We start from the raw sequence: 24,951 nt of genomic DNA, 5'->3' as shown, positions 1-24,951 counted from the left end.
ACACATGGAAGTACTATAAATTTACTTGTTCTTTCTTTCTTTTTATCCTTTTTGCCTTCTAGGGATTTCAGGAAGGCGAGAACAGAGAAGTAGTTATACTTTGACAGACATATTTGGCTGTAAAAAGAACTAGCTCAACAAGCTAGCTAGAAGCCTCCCAAGTCAATTAAATGGAACCTGTTTCCGTGCACATTGACTATAGAATTTTCACAATCACAAGTCTGGAACCTCATTTGTATAAAGCTGCAGCAGCTGGTGAAATAGATGTGGTCAGAGAAAAGAATGAACAAATTGGGTCCATCCAATGCTAACTCCAAATAAAAATACAACAATCCTTCATATTTACTTGACAGTGACACGTAAGGGAGCTATAGGCATTTGTGAGAGAGATTCTAGATATGATATCACGGGTATACTTTTCAAATCAATTTATTAATTAAAATGAATAGTTCACTACATTAAGATCATAAAACTTGCTAAAAAAAAAAAGATCATAAATCAGCAAATCAGTTACTAGAAAAATATTTTCGTGACAAATTTTTTAATTGGGTCTTTTTTAATGTAAGCATATATATAATATCTAAGTTTATTAAGTCAGATTGAACATTATTTGTTTGGCCCGATTTAAAATAGTTCTCTCAAATATTTTTTATATTGAGTTTGAATTCGAAATCTTATGCTTCAACACCTATGTGTATAATTAAATTTAGTATCATAACAACTTCGCTGCTGCATTCAAGTCGTCTTCTCTCTCAAATACCGCATTTGTTAGCTGCATGCATTCAATAACTGTTTAGAATATATTAATTGCATTAGCCACCTTTCTTCTTCTCATCCTACTGTGGACATCCACTACTTACTCCATCTTTTATTTAACTTTCCCTTCTCTTGCTCAAATAATTACTACTGCAGCAAATTTTTCTGGGGAAGACAAATTAATAGCAGTATCGAAGAGTTGTTCTTTCATATTGCTCGGCAAACGGCTATCTTTAAGGTTCTTTTACATAATTTGCACACAAATAAGAAACATCATACTTCTTGTTTAAATTATGCCGTGTTTCTCTTCATTCGTATCCACTTACTTTTGCGAGATTTGATTTAGTTACATATCTTGCTATGCCGATTCGCTTGTACTAATAATGCCTTATTATATCTATGTTGACTTACTCACTCTTACTCTTGTTTTCACTTGAACTTCTTTTACATATTCGGAAAAACTGGTGAAAATTAAATATTAAAAAAATCGTTGAATACAAGCTGTAAAAGCTGTGAGTCTGTGACTGCTCTGGTAGTGACATTTAAAAATAAAATAAAATTTGGATTTGGAAGTTGTTGGAAGAGTGGGGAAAAATTATTAATGGTGTGTTTCGATTTTTAATTTAGGATAAATCTCTCATTTTAATATACATACACACACACACACATATATATATAGATTTAAATTTTTTTTATAATTCTAAAATTTTTATTTATCCTAGTTATTTAAAATTTCAACCATTCTAATTTCTTGTTTTCTTTGTATTTTTATTGTTATTGTCTCTGTCATTCTTGTCTTATTTCATCTCTCATTCTTATCCTCATCTCTCCTTGATTCTCCCCGGTTGAAGAATAAAAATAAAATCATCACTCTCAATATTTTGTGTTCGCTCAAATCTCAACTCATCAATATTCTCTCAATAAAATCATCACTCTCAATTTTTTACACTATGGAAACAAAATATTTTTAAATACATGAATTTTGGATATAAAATTTTAAATATGATCATTTTAAATATACAATTTAAATTTAGTAATTCATACTTGACTTAAAATACTATGCAACAAATCGAACTTATTGTACATATGTTAAACCCACCGCATGTCTCTAAGGAGAAGTTTTTTTTTTTTCTTTCGGGGCCAGAGTCTGTAAGGAGAAGTTAGTTTAATAATAAATCAACCCGTGCATATATTGGTCATGGGTTTAACAAGTTTGGGGAAAAACTTGGAAGGAAAAAAAAAAAACCAAAAAAAGCGAGTAGCCTTTACTGTTAGCTATTGAAAACCAAAATATAAATCTTCAATTTTTTAATTAGTCTCTTATTTATTAATAGTATTTAGATGTTCATTTATTAATTTTTAAACATCAAGTATATATGTTTTTGGATTTAATTTATTAAAATATTCATGCCGGAATCCTTCTATTTTGAAAAGATACAATTAAGTCCAGTCAACTAACTTATAAATATTACAAAAAAATTATAAAAATTTTTTCAATTAAAATTGATATTAAATAATTTATTTATTAATTTACCCCTCATTCTAGTAAACTGCTAAATTGATTCTAAAAACTAATTTTTTTAATTAAAATTGATATTAAAATAAAATTTAGATACTATTTTACCCCTAGCTCGTAAATTCCTAAATTATATTATTATTTTTATGATTACATATATTTCATTTACTGAAAAAAAAGAATTTAAGAGTTTTCTTTTCTTCTTTGATGAAAAAGAGTTTTCTTTTCTTTCATTTAGTTTTTTATTTTTGAAAATATTTGCTTAATGTTTTTTGCAACTTGGGACAAAAAATGAAGTGATTGCTCAGTTCAAGAAGACATAAATAAATATTTGATTATTTAAACAAATGCGTTATAAATGTCTGTGACAAAAAAAGTATGTTTACAAATTTTAAATTTTTATATAATCTCTCAAACCTACATTTTTTTATATTATGTGATAAAAATATGTGTTTGAAATATCTTTTTAGCAATTTAAAAGAAACCTAATAAAAGTGTTTCAATAAATTTAAAAAATTAAATTATGAAAAATTTATAGTATAATAAAATTTAATAAATTTTATAACATAATAAGAGTTTGAAAAATATATTTATAGGTCCTTAAAGTTTCATTTAATTTTAAATTAAGTCCCTGTAGTTTATTTTATTTTAATCAAGTCATATATTGTAATATTAAAATTAATAATAAGTTATTGAATTTTACAAGACAAAAATATTCTTGGAGTTTTGCATAAAATTTAATTTAATATTTTTATTCAAAATTGAAATATAAAATTTCATTTAATCCACTGTTTATATTTTTATTATAATTTTTTAATAAAAATTCTACAAGTATAAAAATTTTGAGTTATAAAAATATGTAATTAATTTTAAAGTCATATAATCATTTAATAAAAATATAAAAGTTCTTGATCTTGTTTTTTTTAAGGAAAAAAATGAAAGGATTTTAATTTTTTAGGTATCAAAAAAATTAATTGATTAAACTATGAAGGCTCAATTAAAATAAAATAAACTGTAGATATATTTTCCCATAAAAATTTGAAAATGTATGTGTTATATTTTGTTGTTGTATAATAAATATTTTTTAATTTAAATGTTTAGATAATTTTGATGTTAAATAGGGGTATTTTGGTGAAAATGCAAGTTTGAAAGTAAAACTTAACTGCCAACTAATGGTGGCATAGATTAAAATCAAATATCAACCATACAAGGAAGGTTTATGCAACGTGCAATTTAATTTTAAAGGAGATTTATCTAAATTTTTAAAGTAAAAAGGATGTTTATTAATTTAAAGATGGGGGTCGGTAGTATATTTTACTCAATAATAAATCAACCCGTGGTCATCGTTTTAACAAGTCCAACCACTTTGCTTTAAAAAAAAAAAAGAAAAAAACAAAAGGCCAGTAATTACCTATAATGTTTGGTCAAGTTATTGAAATTTTAACCAAAAAATATACAATTTTCAATTTTTTAATTAGTCTCTTATTTATTAATAGAATTTCGATATTAATTTATTAAATTTTAAACATCAAGTATATGATTTTGGATTGAATCTTTAAATGTTGTCAAAATGCAACAAGTGCAAAATCTTTAAAATCTTTAAAATGCAACAAGTGCAAAATTTTGGATTGAATCTTTAAAATCTTTAAAATGCAACAAGTGCAGCTAATTGCAAAAGACAAAAAACACTTTAAATGACTAAATCCAGAGAGCAATGGATTTAACAGGGAAAATATATTCAAAATTTTGAAGTATGTCGCCTGATTTTAAAATTTGGCAAAATTAGACGGTCCGGTCATTTAATTTTCCAAAAAATTAATTTTCTTAATATTTGTCAATTGCATGTATTCAATAATTGTGTTAGAGACAAGACAACTTTTAAATTTCAACCACTACTTTTATTTGTTTATTTATTTTTGCTTTATTTTTTACATATTTTAGCTTCACTTTTACTTTTCACGTGATATCCATCAGGTCCAGTTCTCCAATCAAATCTTGATATACATGTGATTTTTTTAATTAGTGATGATTAATTTTACAAAGTTTTGAAATTTTATTCATGTGATTTTTTTTATTCTTTGAAATTTTTTGTTAAAATCGGAAAAACATATGAAAATTACATTATCAACTACAAAGTATGGCTGTTCTGGCAGTGACAATTGAAATTCATATGTTGACTCACTTTCGCATAGTTTTTTCTTTCTTTTTTTTTTTTTTTTGCATTCTAAATTCTGGTTTTCTCTGATCTTTCAGCATGCCAGAAACCTCCCAAGTGATCACTTCAATCGAACATGTCTCTATCCACATCACATGCATGGAACTTGAATTCTTAGAGATGCCGTAGAGGGTAAAATTGATGTGTTTAGGGAAAAGGATAACCAAATTGAGTCTATTCTAACTCCAAATAAAAACACAATCCTTCATGTTCACCTGATGACATGTCATGAGGCATTGAAAGAATTTGTGGATGGGACTCTAAATATGTACCCTGCACTTTTGATGAAGGCTAATGCTAAGGATGAAACCATCCTTCATATAGCAGTCAGGTATGGACATACTGAAATAGTGAAAATAATTATTAAATATGTTAATGAAGCTACCCCTGGTGAAGATGAAATTAAGAAAACACTTGTAAGGGCTACAAATGATAAGAAGGACACAGCCCTACATGAAGCAGTGCGTTATAATCATAAAGAAATAGTGGAGTTGTTGATAAATGAAGATCCAAATCACCCATATTTTGAAAATAATGATGGGGAGACTCCACTTTATATTGCTGCTCAGAGAAGCTACTATAAAGTAATACATACAATATTGGAAAAAAGCAATTCACCAAATCATAAAGGCCCCAACGGGAGAACAGCATTACATGCAGCTATTATTCATTTGGAGAAGTTGGGAAGAAAAAAGGTATATACACATTATATGCTTTCTTTCACACTTTATCATTTATAAAAATTAAATTTTTATTTGATTTGTATATAAAAGTGTCTTATTTATCAGCTATATTAAGTGACAATGTTAATATCAATGATTTGGGGATGCATATAAAAATTTTATTTTTATAAAAAAAATTAGGGATATTGTAATTTTTAATTTCTCAAGTTTGTCAATTATCAATTTAGTTCTTATTTAATTTTTATCAATTTAGTCTCTTATTTTTTTTTAAATATTTATCATATGAGTTCTTTATGTTTTAAAATATAAATTGACTCTTAAAATAATCTAATATGTAAAATATATATTAGTAATGGCTTGGCACATATATGTGTGTGCAGCTAAATGGAAACAAATTAGCCCTCAAATTAATATAATTTAATGGCTTGTTTTCAAAATTTTAGAGTCAATTTTTTCCCTACCTAAATAATTATATTTTTTTTCATTAATTTCTAAAGTTTCTATTAATATTCTATTATTCATGTCAACAACTTTTAATGGTGAAACTCCTTTTTAAATTGTAACAATCAAATTGATAATTAAAATAAATTTACTAAAGCAATAAAAAATTAAACTAGAGAGATTAAATCAATAATTGAGATAAAATTGAGAGGCTTAAAAGTTGTATTATCCTAAAAAAAATTAATAATATGTACATATCTTGTTTTTTTTTTTTAATAATTTAAATGGAATGTTGTGGTCATTTTTTTTTTTACATTTTTCAAAAAAATTGAAGTATAAGAGGCATGTTTTGAATAAGCAACTGCAATTGAAAGATATTTAATTTGATTTTTTTTAAAAAAAAGAAGTTAATAAAGGTTGATGAATTGGTGTTACAGAAGCATTGGAGAAGTTGCTGCAAAAAATACTGTCAGTGGTGAAAGAAGCAGATGAAAATGGATGGGTGCCACTTCACTTAGCAACATTAGATGAACGGGATGACAATGTCTTGACAAAAGTGTTGTTAGAGCAAGATAGAAACACAGCATACATGAGAGACAACAAGGGAAGGACGGCTCTTCACTTTGCTGCGTATTGTGGAAATGGTACAGTCATGAGAAAGATAATAAAATATTGTCCAGATTGTTCAGAGTTGGTGGATCACAAGGGCCGCAATGCTCTTTATTATGCTACAAGTCTTGAGGGAGACAAACTCAGTGGAAGATCAATGGCTGCAAACATAATTGTGAAAGAACAACAACTAAGAAACGTGCACAATGAGAAAGACAATGAAGGCAACACGCCTCTTCATCTCCTTGCCCGTTATGCTTCCACATGGAAAGAATATCATTCTCATCCTCTTCTGAAAGAAAACTCAAGGATAGATACGATGGCATTCAATAAAACAATCAAACTGCTCTCGATGTTGCTTCTGATATTGTGCCTTCAACTTCATAGCTTGAGGTAACAAGCAATGACAACATGTACCTACTTACTAAAAATAATTAAATACAATATATAATTCATTGATTAAATAATACATTAGTAAATGCTACTCATTATTGAATAACTAACAGGCGATTCTCTTTTTCAAAATGAAAATGACAAATACCTGTTACATGTTGTAGAATATTTTCTTGCGAGAACTTCAACACGGTATTAGAGCAAGGTTTGGTGGGAGAGTCATAAATAAGAATGTTAAAAAGAAGAAACAACAGAAGAGACATGATCCAGCAGTGATAGAAACGCAGAAACAGGAGAAAAAGGAACAAGAGGAAGATGACGAGTCAAAAATTCAAGGCAGAGTGAGACAAACCTTGCTTGTAGTTGCCACACTGATAGCAACAGTAACATTTGCAGCAGGATTTACGTTGCCTGGGGGTACTATACAAGATGTTAAAAACAAGGGCTCTCCCATGTTAATGCATAATGCTACTTTTAAGGCATTTGTGGTGACAGATTCTCTTTCCTTTGTTCTATCTGCCTCTGCTGTCTTTCTCCAAATTTTCTCATCATTTGTGGAGAGAAATGAATTTTTCTCTGTCTCAAACAGAAATTCGTTCCTAGCAGCCTTACTGGACAATGTTGGGAATGGTATTCTTAATAGCAGCATTTGCGACAGCCACATACACTGTCTTGGCTCCTTCCAAAGGCGTTGCTATTGCCACTCTTCTTATTGCATTGTCTTTCTTCATCACCTTTCTCTTTTATTTGGTTTACAGGAATGAAAGGTCAATTTATAAATGGTATACAGACCTTGAGAGAGAGCGTGAGAGAGGGCGTGGAAGGAGATCATTGCCCTTTTTTAAATTTGATGACTCTCTAAGGGAAGACATGCAACTGTTAGATTGTGTATGAGATCCCAAAACATATCAAATATTTTCAATTTCAATTCACATCTTTGTATTTTTGTAATTATTTTTTCTTCATCCATATCACATGATATGTCCTGTATCCAACCTGTGTATGTCGTCGTTGACTTGAAAATAAACACTTCATTTTAAATTAGTGTACTTCCTCAAATAATTATGTTGTTGCTTTTCCATATCTTTTGTTTTTAATTTTATACGATTTGTTTGGTCTTTAATTGCCAATCCCTTTTGTCCGATAGTTATTGAATTTTCTGGAATTTATTTTAAAATTTTGCATATTTTAATTCAATCAAATTTACAGAATGTTGAATAAACCCAAATATAACAATAATTGATGGCAATAAAATGACATTAATGGACACTAGAGGCGGTAATTCGCACTAACCAAAAAATCTTACGGTAGGGGTTGAAAATTTAGAAGTTTTTTTTTTTCCTTTTCAATTTCGGGCTTATACGATATCTATTACTTTCCCCACGCTTGATTTTTGCCTCCAACAATTAGAGGCATAAGATCAAACTAGAGCTTTATTTTTTTTTTTAAAATAAGCCGAGCACTCACAAAATAATTTTGTACATACAAATTCAAATATATATAATTCTTAAGGGCTGTATATATAACAAGTTATTTTATTTAAAGACTAGGCCTTGCTCAAAATTCTTAAAAACAAATGCGTTATGATCATCAATCTAGTCTTTTTATTTTTTACCTTAACTAAACATACTTAACAATTTTTCGTTACTAGTCAATCACTTAGAATTATTGGAACCATCTTGACTACTCATCAGAACCCTCAAAAGTTGACCACTTGGAGTTGCTTCTTGCTTTGATCTGAGTACTCTTCACCTAATTTCTCTCCCATATGAAATAACTCTTTCTCATCAATATCAAGTGGTGATGCTGCTACTTCTTTCACTTCAAGCACCTTCAAGCATGCCTTCATCCACACATGAAAAGCACTTCCCAGACTAACCCAAGATATGGCTTTATAAAATCTTAGAATCATAAGCATTCCGAAAAAATCCCCAACTCAAGAGCATCACAATCCTGTTTTAGAAGAACATACCCAATATTTCCAAAACTTGCACAAATATCTCTCTCCCGGAAACTGGTGTGAGCAAAGCGTGTTTAAAAATGTAATTTTTCTCTCAGACTTTGACATAATTGGCCAATTCTCAGAAAGCCTCTTGATCTGCATCACCCTAAATCAACCCAGCGACAAGGTTGAGGAGACAACTTTTGAGGAATTCAAGGTTGAAATCTAGGACTGCGTCAAAGTATTAGTGTATGGAGCTTCTAGTGATGCTGTTTTTTTTCTTTTGTAGTGTATTATGAGCCTGGCCTCAGTCAATACTAACAGAAATAACTGCATCTATCCTTCCTAATTCTTATCAAGATTTTGCTTTGACCCACACCATTCTCTGTCTCTCTCTGTTTTTATTTTTATTTTTGCCCACTCCCATACCTCATTCAATGAATATCAAGCTGTATCATACTTTATTTTTTTCTTTTTATTTTTAAGGGGATATCATGCTTCGTTTGGATCCACATTAATTCATTGATGAATGATGAAAAATTTCCATGGGAAGCACAATTTATATGTGTGTTATCCTATTCTCTCTTGGCACTGTGAAAATCAAATATGTGAGATAAGATTCTGCAGAAATTCTTCATGCATGTTACAGTTCTTCTTGTATATGGAAGGGTATCCTAAAAGTTAAATCTCAGGTTCTTGAGAACATAAGTTGGAAAATTGGAAATTGCAAACATATTCCCCTCAGCCGGCCTTTGTGATGCTAAAATGCGAGCAAATTTGGAACCTCGATGTCCAGCAAGTGATGAACTAACTGCGCTTGTACTCTGTGTCTTTTTAGCAAAACTGCCCTTTTCTCCTCGCTCTCTACTCATTGATATTCTTATTCGCTTCATTTGGACAGAGAGAAGAGAATGTTAGGTGAAAATTAAAAACTCTTAAAAATTATAATTTTTTTATTATTTTTGGAGTTTTCCCTCAAAACATTCTTTTTTCCCCTTAATTTCCTTCCTATCTAAAGGAGAATTAATTTTGGCAAGAAAGGATCTAAATCCCAATTCTCCACCAAAGTGATGTTCTAACAAACTATGTCTCTTCTTGGTAATAACTGTTAGCAGAAGAGTGTAATGAATGGGGCAATGAACACCTAGAAAAGGGAAGAAGATAAGCAGGCAAGAACAATGAATGGACGCCTGGCCCATCTTAATTTAAAACCTTAAGTCTTAAGTCTTTGGTTTTTTTTAATATTATATATTAGTTATTAAACTTGACTTTATCTGAGGTAAGATTTCCCATACATCAATTTAAAACCTATCCATATTGAGACAACTTAACAATCTTTGCCTCAAGTATGAGTCACAATTTTTCCATATTAAAGACACCCTAAACAAAGCTCTACTCATATAAATTTTATCTAATGTGGTCCCACATTGTTAAGTCACTCACCACATCCTAACACAATATAATCTCATTTTATAAATGTTTGTCAAGGTTTTTTCTTTTTCTAATGTAGAAAGCTTTCATATTAAATATAATCTTCCATTTTACTTTTTGCTAAAAAAAATAACAGCAGTTATCGAAATATTTATTTATTTGTACATTTGATTACCTAATTTTAATTATTTTTTATCAAAGCATAAATTTTTCTTTAGATTCTAGATGATATCTTGCTATATTTTTTTTTCCTAGAATTGATCATTATCATATATTTTATTAAATTATTACCAAAATATATTCAGATGTCATCTTCTTTTTTCTTTATTGTTTGGCCTCCATATTTTTTTCTCAAGATATCCCCACAGCTGACAATTATGAGACTAATTTTTAAAAAAATTTAAGTGTCATTTAAGAAGTTGTCATATTCCAAGAGATGCTCTCCATACACACTTTCAAAAATTAAACTTTGGAATGATATTTTAGGAACCCAGACTGCCAATAATTATGCCACAGCCACTTGGCTTGGGCTTCATATTTTAATAAACTTCACCGTTTGCAAATGCGGCTTGAGGAAGACAATTCACATTACACTTGGGGAGTATATGAACTCAGTTTAAATTTGGCAAAATTAGAGGGACCAGTCATTTAACTTTCCATAAGTTTAACTTTCTTAACAGGGAAAATGACAATTGAAGACCTTATAAGAAAGTTAATGTAAAATAAAGGCTATTGAGTTATGAATTCCTCGAGTTTAATTTTAATCATAATTTCTTGAAATTTCAATTCTAATAAATCCTTGATATTTTTCTTAAGTCCTTATTTATCATCCTCCCTACTTAATATTTGTCGATTGCATGCATTCAATAATTGCATAAGACAAGTTTCAACCACCTTCACGTCACTTTTTTTTCTCTTGGAAAAATGACAGAAAAAATCTCCTAAAATGTGCAAATAATAATGAGATCACTCAAAATATCATAATTCTTCTCAAATGCCTAGGAACTTTTCTAAAAACATTAATAATTTTCAATGAAGTAATTAAAATACCTCAATTTAAAATACAAAGTGATAGTCCTAGCCCAAAAAAGTAAGTATTATTGATTATTTTAATTTGAGTAATGATTATTTTTCTGACAATCAATAGAATGAAACAAGGAATTACAGCTTTCCTTTGCAATTTTTTGATTCATTGGTGCAAATTTTGCTATCAATGGATAACTTTCTGCACAAGTTCTAAGGTGAACATTATTTAAAAAACATGGTGGCATTTTCATAATTAAGGGCTTGACTATTGGTTTTTCAATAGCGGTACATGGTACAAAGAGGCATGCTTTACGTTTTAGTGACTCGTGCGATGCGGCATCTCATGTATGTGCCACGGCATGTGGGACAAAGCCACTTCTCCTTGTTTTTCTCTAACTTTGAGGTTTGGGAGTCCTAAGTTTGCTCTAGATTCAAACCTAAGACTAAAACCATAACTCAAAACATGCATTAGCTCTCTATAACCACACACAATATTAATTTATTTAATTAACCTCATTTAACTTAACTTAATTAGGGTTAATTTTTCATGATATTACATAGGTTAAATCTGTCCTTGTAAATAAATAACTATTTTCTCATTTTTTATTATTTTTAATGTCTTACACATGAATGAGAAAGGGTAATTAAAATTCTTTTAAAATTATATTAATTTATCACAATTAACTTCAGATAATTGTTTTCACAAGTGGGTGTTGTGAGGTATCTAACACCTTCACCACACACTATTGACTCCTAAACTTGTTTTCTAATTTTGCAAACCATTCTTATCTCCTTTAAATGATTTCTCAAGATTTTTCTTAAAATTTTGGTAACGACTTTCATTCGACTGGTTTCACTTTGAAGTCTTGAATCTCTGCTCTCACATGCCATCCATGTTGTATTTTCAAGTGCAACAATGATTATTTTTCTTTTGATAATAACTAAAATGAAACAAGTAATTGCAACTATCTCATATACAAATTAAACTCATTGAATAAAAAATTATGTGTAAATATGTGAAGGTGTATGTGTTTGATCCATTAAAAAAGTGCAAGGGGTGATTTAATTTTTCGGAAAAATTTAAATTTCTAAGTACATATGTCACTTGTTAGTTGCATTATTGATTCAATAATTGTATTAAACACTTCTCAAGTCTCAAGCACACTTTTTAGAGGAAGTGTACTACACTTATCTTTTATTCAATAATTAATGCCTTATGTCTCTCATCAAACAACTGCGGCAAACTTTTCTGCAGAAGACGATAAACAGCAGAGAGTATATCTGTGCTCGATCGGCAAACGGCTGTCTTTAAGGTACTTTGCACATGACATGCACAGCGATATTCAACAACCTCGTTTAGATCCGTTTTTTTTTTTTTTTAAGGTTGGAGTTAGCAGTTTCATATCTTGTTATGTTGATATTTGCTTAGAACAACGCCTCATTTCTCTCTGTCCACTTGTTTGCTCCCACTTTTGTTCTTATTTTAACTTCTGTTTTTAATATGGGAAAAATATATGAAAGTTACATTATATCAACAATTTGGATTCAGATACCTCCTGTGCCATTTCTGCAGTGCCAGGGAAGTGTACTCACATGAACCATTAGATCTATCTTATCTGGGGAGGGAGTGTTGTATAATAAATTTTTCTTGGTGCCAAAGTAGAAAACAAAAAAACAAGGTACTGAGAATCAATTATTGAACTGGTCAAGAGGTCAAGGGTTAATAATCAAAAGTGTAATCAAACCAATTATAAAGAAAGCATTTTATTAAATTGGTCAAGATACTGGTTTAATAGTTTACTAGTTCAACCAAGCAAGTTGACTTGAATTTACATACAATGAAAGAAAGTAAGGTTTGTTTGAGAGTATATAATGAAATAAAAAAAAAAGGGTCATTAATGGAATGGAATGGGGTGGAGTGAAAGAAAATAGAACATGTTCTGAAAGTTTTATCAAAGAAATGAACCACTTTATTTAATAATTATTTAAAAATTATTATAAAATTAATATATTTGAATTAGACACAATTATATTTTTAGTATTAAGGTGAAAGGTGAGAGGGTAAGGATAATTTTACAATAATTAATGTTATTCATATCAGACCATTCCATCCTTATTTGGGAGTTAGAAAAAATGGATTTAGGATGGCTAAAGATTGTTTGAAAGGTCATCCCAAACTATTCCACTCCCTTTTACAAAAAATTCTTCCAAACAAGGATACAAAACTTTAGCCATCACACCCAATTCTATTCTATAAACAAGCATTCCATTTCTCCGCCACCCGTCACTCACTGAACGAGCCTCTAAATCAAAATCACAGGGCTCTCTCATGGACTCTTCCTCGTCAATTGTCTCCTTCTTCAGCGTGGCACTCTCTGCAGCCATCTTTGAATCAAAGTTCCTCCTCCAAAGTCTAAATCCAGGTCGATCTTCGAGGTTGGATGGAGGAATTGCAATTTTAATATCGGATGTGTAGCCAGTAGTAGAGAAAAATAGAGATATCTATCGGAGGTTAAAATATGGAATTTGTTGGCGTGAAAAAGCAAATGGAATTAAGTCTACACAGAAAGCAGTCCCACAATGTTATAACTGTCCCGAGATAAAGAAGATGAAGCGAAGCGTTGGAGCAACAAGATTCTTCCGTCTGGCAACTAAGACGGGTTCTTGAGCTTACAACATCGGACTGGCAGATAAGGGTGTAGCATGTTTTCCGTGAAGGCAATGGGTGCGCCGACGGACTCACTAGGTTGGTAATGATGCAGAAGTCAAGATGCTCTGTTCTTCAGGAACCTTCTGGCAGTATTCTGCAAAGGATTCATCGAGATGCTGAGGGTGTCGCGCACGTCCGAGTATTCTCAATTCATATGTAGTTTAGTTTGGGAAGAAGAAGATGATGAAGAATTTTGCCATGTTTTTCACACCTTGAAAATATTTTATAACACTCCCCCTTATCACCACAGGATGGATCTTACCCTGCAGGAACGAGATTTAAATTTGGTGAGTAATTTAAGTATCATTTCATTAATATTTGAAAATTATTAAAATATTTTCCTCCAAAAATTCATAACAATCATCAAAATCAGAACAATATTTACTTATGTTGTCCTCTCTAAAAATTTGATTTGATACTTTGTAAACATTATATGACAAAACCTTTGACAATCATTCGATTAAATCAAATTATTGTTAGCGTACTGCATAAGACATTTATTGAATAAATGTATTTAAGCCACTCACTAGTTTTAAATTAAATTCACGGGAATGATACAGGATGTGACCTAAGCATGAATTTAGATATTCTATTGTAACTTGCAAAGGCTGTGGTCCTGGTAGTGACAATCAAAAATTCAAATGTTGACTGAATGGGAATCAGTTTCACATACATAGCTAGAAGAAGCTCTCAACTTCATTCTAAATTCTAGTTTTTCTTATTTTTACATTCTAAATTTTAGTTTTTCTGGTTTTCAGCATGCTAGAAGCCTCCCAAGATCACTTCAAACTTTTTTCGATCTCAAACAGAAGTTCATTCGTTAGCAGCCTTTCTTTTGACAATGTTGGGAATGGTATTCATGATGGCAGCATTTGCAACAGCCACATACACTGTCTCGGTTCCTTCCAAGGGCCTCGCTATTGTCACTCTTCTTGTTGCACTGTCATTTTGCTTCACCTTTGTCTTCTATCTGATTTACAGCGATGAAAGGTTTCTTGTAAGATGTATAAAGAGATTGAGACAACAATTTTACCTGTCTTTCATCCTTCCAGTTCCATCGTGGCAGCGGAAGACGTGCAACTGTTGGATATGTAGTTTTTAAGATCCCCAAAACATATCAAATATTTTCAATTTCAATTCATGTCTTTGAATTTTTGTAATTATGTTTTCTTCATTGACATCTCATGTATCCTGTGTAGAACCCGGGTACTGTGTCATCGTTGACCTGAAAATAAGCACTTCATTCTTAATTACTGTACTTTTTGAAATAATTATGTTGTTACATTTCCATATGTGTGGTTTCTTTAATTGCCAATCCCTTTTGTCCAATAGTTATTTTAAAATTTGATATCTTGTAATTTAATCAAATTTACACCATGTTGAATGAGCCAAAATATAACAATAATTGATGGCAAGAAAATGACATTAATGGACATTCTCATTCGAATGGAATAGCGCTGTTGAAACCACACACATACACACAGATGAAATCAATATCAATCTATTTCTTTCCCCACAGTGGATTTTGCCTCCAACAACTTGAGGCATGAGTGTAAACCAGGGCTTTATTTCTTTTTATTTTTTTTTCTAAAAAAGGCTTTCGTATTTATAGTAGTCTAGCACTCACACAATAAGGCCTAATGCTCAAACAGCTTAACAAGCATACATAGTACATGTAAATCATTTTGAACACACAAATTCTTAAAGAACATATGTATAACAAGCTATTTCAATAGAGACTGGACCTTGCTCATAATTTTTAAGAACATATGCATTATGATTATCAATTTAGTCTTTTTATTTTTCACTGAGCTAAACATACTTAACAATTCTTCATTACTAATCACTTAGAATCATCTTCACTCATCAGAACCCTCATCATAATAAATTCATGTCTATGCATTTCCCTTAAAATGTTTACTTCATCTATATTCTAGCCTGTATATGTCATCATTGACCAGAAAATTAAACACTTCACTCTCTATTCGTGTACTTCCTCAAATAATAATTTCAATTTCCTTGATTTATAATACTTTTGATCCCTGTTGTCCAGCAGTAGTTGAATTTTCTGAAATTAATTTTAAAATTTCTTATGTTTTAACCAAATCTACTTTTATTGAGTAAATCAAAAATAATATCAGTAATTGCATTTTTTTTTATATATAAGTTATATTTTAGAATCGTCATGATCATGAATGACACAGTTGCTCGATTTTGAAGCTTGAATATTGCCCTCTTTCACTGCCTCGAGTAAATGTACACAAGTGTTTTAAGGGAAAACTATTGATGTCTATAGTTTTTATGCAGTTAAAACTTAGTCTCTACACTTTAACTCGATGCAATTCAATCCTTATAATTTTATATATCTAAAATGTTGGTCCTTCATTTTACAAAATAAAATTATAATGAATAAAGTTATTATTAAAGCTTAAGGATTAATAATATTTTAAATGACTAAAATTATATGTGCTAGATTGTAATGATTTAAAATTTAGAAATTGAGATATAATTAAGTCAAATTATAAGGATTGAGCTATACTAAGTAAAAGTTTAAGCACTAGGTTACAATAGAATTGAAAGTATAAGAATCAAAAGATTAATTTTTTTAAATATTATAATGCACTTATGAGTGTAGAAATTCAGAGTTTTAAAGAAACAGAACTTGGTGAAAACTGACCAAAAAGCATTTTAAATGTTCTTGTAGGAATCATAGCCATTCCATCTCTTGTGTGATAGAATCATCATTTCCCCAGACGACCAGGAATGGACATTCCCATTGGAATGGAATACCACTGTTGAAAAATTTCAACCAGACAGACATATAGACATGGAATCAACATCTATTACTTTGCTAACAGTATAATTTACATCCAAGGAATTGAGGCATAGATTCAAACCAGATCTTTATTTTTTACCAAAAAATAAAAAAAAACTCTCAATTATAATAGTTAGTCTAGCTAGCACTCACAAAATAAGGACTACATACAGCTTAACAAGCAGATAAATATTCACTACAAACAAATAATATTGTACATATATATATATATATATATATATAACAAGTTATTTTATACAGAGACTAGACCTTTGCTCATAATTCTTAAGAACATGTGCGTTATGATCATCAATTCAATCTTTTTATTTTTTCTGAACTAAACATATTTAACAATTCTTCATTACTAATCAGTTAGAATTAGAATTATCTTCACTTAGAACCCTCAAAAGTTGACCACTAGAAGTTGCTGCTTGCTTTGATCAGAGTCCTCTTCACCTAATTTCTCTCCCATCAGCAATGCCTTCTTCTCTTCAATATCAAGCGGTGATGCTGATACTGCTTTCACTTCAAGCACCTTCAAACAAGCCTTCATCCACACATGTAAAACTTCCCAAACTAACCCAAGATATGGCTTTACCAATCTCAAAATCATAAGCATTCCCAGAAAATCCTCAGCCCAATAGCATCCCATTCCCACATTATAGAAGAAAACACCCAACATTTCCAAAACTTGCACAAATATCTCTTTCCTAGAAACTGGTGTGAGCCTAGGGCGTTCGAAGATTAAGTTCTCTCAAACTTTGACAGAAGTTGCCAGTGCTCAAAAAGCCTCTTGTTTTGCACCACCCATTCATGGAACTTGTGAAGCAACTTCACGATCAGCTAGTGGACAAACCCAATGACAAGATTGAGGAGACAGCTTTTGAGGAATTCAAGGTTATTGAATAATCTATGATTGTGTCAGAGCTTAGGGTACTAGTCTATAGAGCTTTTAATGATACCATGTAACATTGTTAAGTTAAAGATATCATAAGCTTTTGAAAAAAAAGTTTGTGAATATTTTTATACTTTATGTTTGCTTCTTATTCTTTTTTTTTTTAATCAATCAACATTAATGGACGTCAGCAAATTTAACAAGATGAAGAAGGTTGCACTCATCAAATTTAAATGCTTTTTTTTTTTCAAACTTTTATTTAATTAATTAACTAGGACGTTGGCCTATATATGTTTTGCGTCTAAGATGAAATTTGCATTATTTATGATTTCTGAGTAATGCAACTTTTCTTAATTTTGAATTCTAGATTTTTTTTATTTCCGTTGTTCTTTATTTCTGCTTGAGTGGGACAAAATTATTACTTTTTCTTTTACTTCACTTTCTTTACTTCTTTACCCTCTCTTTTCATTTCAACTTCTTTTTTTACTCTACTATCTCTCTTTATCACATCACTTTTCTCTTCAAACAAGTAACAAACCTTCTTTCTTATTTTCTTTTGCATTTTTTTTGCATATAACCATCACATCAGTTTTTTTTTTAAATAAAAGAAAGCAGTGGATAGCGAAGAGTTTTTCTTTATTTTACAAGTATATTATAAAGTTGATGTTCGTATGCTAGCTTTCGTTTAAAATGGCAAATAAGATATCAAAAAAATTAAGTTATTTTTTCACTCCCTCCCCAGTTTCTTCCAAATTTATCAAATTTAAATCAATATAATTATTTCACGATAAAAATAAAAATATCTAATTGGGGATGCAAATATAAAAATATCTTGGTTATTAGGTATATATTAACTGACAATGTAAATAACAATAATTTGGGACGATGCATAGAAAAATTTGGTTTTTAATTAAAAAAATAACAACACGTATATATAAAGTTTTTTTTGAAATAATTTAAATGGAATGATGTGGTCATGTGATTAAAGCGTGGCAGGAATGTTTTTAATTATCAATTGTAATGAAAGATCTTTAATTTGATTTAAAAAAGAAGTTAATGAAGGTAGATGAATTGGTATTGCAGAAACATTGGAGAAGTTGGTGTGGAAAATACCGTCAGCAGTGAAAGAAGCAGTTGAAAATGGTTAGGTGCCACTTCACTTGGTAGCATTATTATGTATTGTATATATATGAATATCATAATGTTGAAGTAGTGGAGATGTTGCTAAGGCATGATAGAAACACACAGCATACACATGAGAAATAACAAGAGAAGGACGACTCTTCATTTTGCAGCATATTGTGAGAATGTTAGGGTCATGAGAGAATTAGATTCCAATTATTTCTTAGAGATCCAGAAGCTACAAAAATGATTCTAGATATGAGGAACAAACTTAGCAACCTATGCCCCTTCACCTTCTGGGCCATTATGGTCCCACATGGATATTTTATAAAGAACATCCAATTTTAACTAGACAACCAGAGTGGACATGATCGGATTAAATAAAGACAACCTAACTGCTGTTGATGTTGCATATGATAATATGTATCTTCAACTTTACAAGACGAGGTAACGATTATGAAGGACTAATACTTTAAATTGTTTGACATATTCATGTCAGTATCGTATTGATATGCGCCCATATTTTTCCGATAAGTATTTGTAAAGTATAATAATATTATTTTTAATTAAAAATTATTTTTAATTTTCAATACATATTTGATTCTTTAGATTTTGAGTCAATACATCAAGGCATTTTTTTGTGCCACCCAAGAGATGACACGATGGCATTGAATAAAAACAATCAAATGACACTTGATATTGCTTATGATAATGTGTGTCTTCAACTTTACAAGATGATGGGTAACAACTATGAAGGACCGATATTTTAAATTATTTGACTTATTGGTGTTTGTACCGTATATGATATGGATAAGCGTCCATATTTTTTTACAATACATATATGTAAAGTTTCAAAATATTATTTTTTTAATTAAAAATAATTTTAATTGTTTATATGTATTCAATACTTTAGATTGTGAGTCAGATACTTCATAATCAATACATCAAGGCATTTTTTTTTATGTCACCCAGGGGTGGACACGATGGCATTCAACAAAAAAACAACCAAATTGCTCTTAATGTTGCTTATGAAAATGTGTCTTCAACTTCACAAGATGAGGTAACAAATTATGAAGGAATAATTTTTTAAATTATTTGACATATCATGTCAGTATTAGATATTGATATTTTTTTTATGTGTATCGATAAAGTATCGCAATATTATTTTTTAATTACAAAATATTTTAATTTTCAATATGTATCCAACAATTTATATTATAAGTTGATACTTCGTAATCGCTACTTGAAGGCATTTTTTATGATGCTCGAGAGTGGACATGATGGCATTCAATAAAACAACCAAACTACTCTTTGATGCTTGATGGTGTGTTCTGCCTTCCACTTCACGAGGTAACTACTAACAAGAAGTGACGTGTAGCTACTTACTAAAAATCAATCAACATAATATATACAAACTCATTGATTATACAATGTATCAGTAAATAAAACTCATTATTAAATAATTACTTGGTGGTTCATTTTACCTATTACATGTTACAGGATTTTTCCTTGCGAAAACATTACAAAATTATTGGAGCAAGGTTTGCTGGGCGACTCATAAATAAGAATGTTAAAAAGAAGGATCAACGCAAGAAATGTGATTTCAGTAGTGGATAAGAAAAGGAACAAGAGAAGGATGATGGCTCAAAGTTCGTTAATAGAGTGAGACAATCTTGCTTGTCGTGGCCACATTGATAGCGACAGTAACATTTGGAACAGGCACATACGCAATCTTGAGTCCTTCCAAAGTTCTTATTGTGGTCTTTCTTCTTATTATATTGTCTTTTTTCTTTACCTTTACTTTTCTCTTTTATTTGTTTTACGAGAGGCGCTGGCTTATTGAGCTTAACTTGAAGATTTGCCATTCCACCCTGAAGATTCTTTCCTTAGTGGGGAAGACTTACAATTGTTGGACAGCAATGAGAGGTCCCAAAAACATATTAAGGAAGTTTTCATCTCTTTTTATGTCTTTGCATTTTTCTCTTATAATTTTCACTTCATTTATAGTTCCAGCATGCATGTATTTGTCATCATTGACAAGAACATTTAAACACTTCATTCTCTATTAGCGTATAACTATTCAATTTGCTTATTGGTTTATAATTTTTTTTTCTCCTTGTTGGCCAGTAGTAGTTGTTGAATTGTCTTGAAAATAATTTTAAAATTTCTTAATTTTTAACAAATTTACTCATTATTGAGTATATTATAAGTTATATGTAGGATATTGTCAGCCCTCGATCTCCAAATTCCTTCACAAACCGGCCCATTGCTTTCCTTGTATAAACTTTAAATATTTATTTTTTAAAAAAATAATCACTTTGTAAAAATCGGATAAAGTTCCACCTGTGAAAGTATAATTTTTTTATGAAATTAATTATGTGATGTCCACGTACGAAAGAGGTAATATGGTTATATCCATAGATTTATTCTTTATTGTTTTCTCTCTTTACTGATCTTCAACTTTATTCTTCGAAGTGGTCCAAAACAAACCTTTATTCTTCGAGACTTGCCAGTGGAGTTTTCTTTTCTTTTCTTTGTATTTTTATTCAATACTACAATTTTAGTGAAATTTCTTCCAAAGAGTCACTATTCCATTCGTCTCTATTGATTTTCTCAAACAGCTTATAAATTTCGAAATTATTTAATTTTATTTTTAAACTCAGTAAAATACCTCTTATTTATTTTCGTCATTTTAAATAAGAATTTTTTTTACTTAAACATATACATTATGTTTATTTAGTTTAAATTATTTTTAGAGATTTTAAGCTTTTCTGTGGATAAATTATGTTAATTCACCTCCTTCCTAATTTATAACACACTTTTAAACAAAATCACACATACTAATAAAATTTATTAATACAATTTATAACCTTACCTTTTCAAAAAATATAAACTTTTAAAAATATTCTTCATTTAATACTCTATTTGTAAAAGAATATTAACAAGAGAGTATATGGGAAGGATACTACTAGAAAAATATTATTAATGAAACATTATTTTTGTCAAAGTATTTTATATATTGGGATGTTGATGAATCTTTCAAAAAGTATCTTCTAAATTAGGACAGATCAAGGGAGTATTATTCATTCTAAATTTGATTTTGGGATGGAGGGAGTATTATCCACCGCTCTGATTTCATGTTCTTCTTCTCACTCTATTATCTCTCTTTATTCCTTACTTTTCTTCTCACATATGCAAAGAATCAATTCTTTTTATTTTGTTTTGCATTATATATATATATATATATATATATATATAGATCCACTCTGAAACTACCACGCTATAACAGAGGGAAGTAGCAGCAAGGAGTTGTTCTCTCACTGTGCTTGGCAAACGACTGCTTTTAAGGTATTTGTTACTTACAAATCCTCTTTAAAAGTTTTAGTTAGTTTCCAATCTTGCGATGCATGCGCGCGTGTGTGTTTAGAAGAATGCTTTATTTTTTATTTTAATCTCCGTCGTACTTGTATATATATTCTCGTATCTTCTTATTTAAACCTGTTTTATTTAGGGAAAAAATATGAAATTAAAACTACGTTATTATGAATTTTGGTGATATCCTTATAAGTTACAAAAGCTAGTTGTGACTGCTTTGGTTTGGCACTTGACTGAGTGAGAATCAGTTTCAAATAGCGAAAAGAAGCAAAACTTCATTCTAATTAAGTTATATTTGATTATCTAATTTTTATATTGAATTGACAAAAGTTAAGGGAATGATGGTTATGGGTCATGATGGGTGACTTAATTTTTTTTCCTTGATTTAATTGCTCAGTATCCTAAAAAACTTGGAGCTATTGCCACCTTCCTTTTAGACTAATTCAAACCCTCATTGTGTGGAAATATTATTACTAATATCAGCTTCATAGGTATCTTAAGGATGCTTTTAATATATTTATTTAACATGACTACATATCTCAATACTTGAATTGAAAATTTCAAGACAAGTTAATTCAACTATCTCAACTAGTTGAACCAAGCATCCCTCAATTGGGTCACTTAAATTATAGTTATAACTCCAACGAGTGTTCGTATGACCTTGTAGAAAAAGGAAAGATAAGGAGAAAAGGTGCATTGATTTTCGTTCATTGACCATATTTTTTAAACCCGTACTCCTCCTGTTTCTATTATAGGGCACCTTCTAGAAATATTTTTTTTGATTTTTAATATAAGGCACACTATGGGGTACCTTCTATAAAATCTAGTTTTTCTATTTTTTAATATTATATTGAAAATAATTATCTGATAAAATATTCTCATTTCTTGGGGATTTCAAGAAAATTGACAAAAGTAGTTTAACTTTTGCAAACACATTCTGAGGAAAAAAGAACTGTTTCTCTCTGTCCGCTTGTTTGCCCCCACCTTTGTTTTTAATACAAGAAAAACATATGAAAACTACATTATATTATATTATCAAGAATTTGGGTGCTATAGTAAGATGCAAAGTATGGCTGTTCTGGTGGTGCAATTGAAAATTCAGACGTTGATTATGACAATCGGTTTCGCAAAGCTAGAACGAGCTCAACTTCAACTTTCCAAGTTCTAGTTTTTCTTATTTTTATATTCTAAATTCTGGTTTTTTTCCTTGATATTTAGCATGACAGAATTCTCCCAAGTGATCACTTTAATGGAACCTGTTTCTATGCACATCACAGGTATGAAAGTTGAATTCCATAGAGCTGTCGTGGCTAGTGAAATTGATGTGTTTAGAGGAAAGTCATCTGACCAAATTGAGTCCATGCTAACTCCAAATAAAAACACAATCCTTCATATTCACTTAACATGTTCTGAGGTATCAGAGGCATTTGTGAATGAAATTCTAGATATGTTTCATGTACTTTTGAATAAGACCAACGCTAAGGATGAAACTATCCTCCATATAGCAGCTAGGTATGGGCATACTGGAATTGTGAAAATAATTATTCAACGTGCTAAAGTTATCACTAGTGAAGATGGATCCAAGGAAACACTGATAAGGGCTACAAATGATGAGAAGGACACAGCTTTGCATGAAGCAGTACGTTACAATCACATGGAAGTAGTGGATTTCTTGACAAAGGAAGACCCACATCACCCATATTTTGCTAATAGTGATGGGGAGACTCCACTTTATATTGCTGCTGAGAGAGTCTATGAGAAAATAATGTATATAATATTAGAGAATAGCATTTCACCAAATCATAGTGGCCCCAATGGCAGGACAGCATTATATGCAGCTCTCATTCATTATGAGAAGATTGAAAAAAAAGGTATTATTTCATTGTATGCTTTTAGCATTTTTATCATTTATAATAATTAAATTTTTATTTGAACTATATATATATATATATATCTTGATTATTAGGGTTGTGTGTGTGTGTGTGTGTGTGTTAAGTGATGATGTTGATATCAGTGATTGGGGATGTAGTAATTTAAATGGAATGTTTTATGCTTGTATGTGGACATGAAATTGAAAGAGATTTAATTTGATTTAAAAAAGATAAGCTAATGAAGGATGATAATAGGTGTTGATGGTATTATTGAAATACTGGAGAAGTTGATGTTCAAAATACCATCAATAGTGAATGAAGCAGATGACAATGGTTGGAGGCCACTTTACTTGGCAGTAATACTTGGAAATCCTGAAGTGATAGGGGTGTTATTAAAACATGGTGCCACAGCATACATGAGAGACAATAAGGGAAGGACAGCTCTTCACCTTGCTGCATATCATGGATTTGATAATGTCATGAGAAAGATAATAGAATGTTGTCCAGATTGTTCAGAATTGGTGGATCACAAGGGTTGCAATGCTCTTCATTATGCTATTGCTGGGTTTAAGAGAGATAGGACCTATGAACAAGATTGCAGTAGTAAAGCATCAAGAGAGATTTTGAAAGAGGAACATCTAAGCAACATGTACAATGAGAAAGATGAAGATGGAAACACGCCCCTTCACCACCTTGCTCTTTATGCTCCCAAATGGCAAAAGCATAATCAATCTCATCCTCTTCTGGAACCAAACCGAAGAGTAAACACGATGGCATTCAATAAAAACAACCAAACTGCTCTTGAAGTTGCTTGCAATGTTGTGCCTTCAGCTTTGCAAACCAAGGTAACGAGCAATGACAACATCTAGCTAATTTATAATAAAAATCTATAAGCACAATATTTTATGAAATAGTTAATAGGTGGTTCTCTTTTTCAAAATGAAAATGACAAATACCTATTACATGCTGCGGAATTTTTTCTTGCGAAAACTTCAACATGAAATTGGAGCAAGGTTTGGTAGGAGAGTTATAAATGAGGAAGGTAAAATGAAGGAACAACAGAAGAGACGTGATTCAGAGGTAATTGAGAAGCAGAAACATGAGAACAAGGAACGAGACAAGGTAAAACAAGAGGATGAGCATCATAACTC

The 24,951-nt window shown here is 30.4% G+C and overlaps 2 protein-coding genes across 2 annotated transcripts; both read left to right on the top strand.

Annotated features, from left to right (window-relative positions):
• The first annotated feature begins 4,705 nt into the window (after positions 1-4,705).
• Positions 4,706-7,377, top strand: LOC129322533 (ankyrin repeat-containing protein NPR4-like). The gene is made up of 3 exons (XM_054968840.1): positions 4,706-5,182; positions 6,063-6,542; positions 6,778-7,377. The coding sequence occupies exons 1-3, from the start codon at positions 4,706-4,708 to the stop codon at positions 7,375-7,377; spliced, it is 1,557 nt and encodes a 518-aa protein (XP_054824815.1).
• A 15,771-nt stretch (positions 7,378-23,148) lies between these two features.
• LOC129322532 (ankyrin repeat-containing protein At5g02620-like) lies at positions 23,149-24,669 on the top strand. The gene is made up of 2 exons (XM_054968839.1): positions 23,149-23,800; positions 24,056-24,669. Exons 1-2 carry the CDS (start codon positions 23,149-23,151, stop codon positions 24,667-24,669), a joined length of 1,266 nt encoding a protein of 421 aa, XP_054824814.1.
• The last annotated feature ends 282 nt before the right edge of the window (positions 24,670-24,951 follow it).

Source organism: Prosopis cineraria, unplaced genomic scaffold (genome assembly GCF_029017545.1).
Source record: "Prosopis cineraria cultivar Desert tree isolate PC_DT_omini unplaced genomic scaffold, ASM2901754v1 PC10, whole genome shotgun sequence".
NCBI classification, from domain to species: Eukaryota; Viridiplantae; Streptophyta; class Magnoliopsida; order Fabales; family Fabaceae; genus Prosopis; species Prosopis cineraria.
The sequence above is the reverse complement of the archived record's forward strand: the minus strand, read 5'-3'. Positions and strand labels throughout refer to the sequence as shown.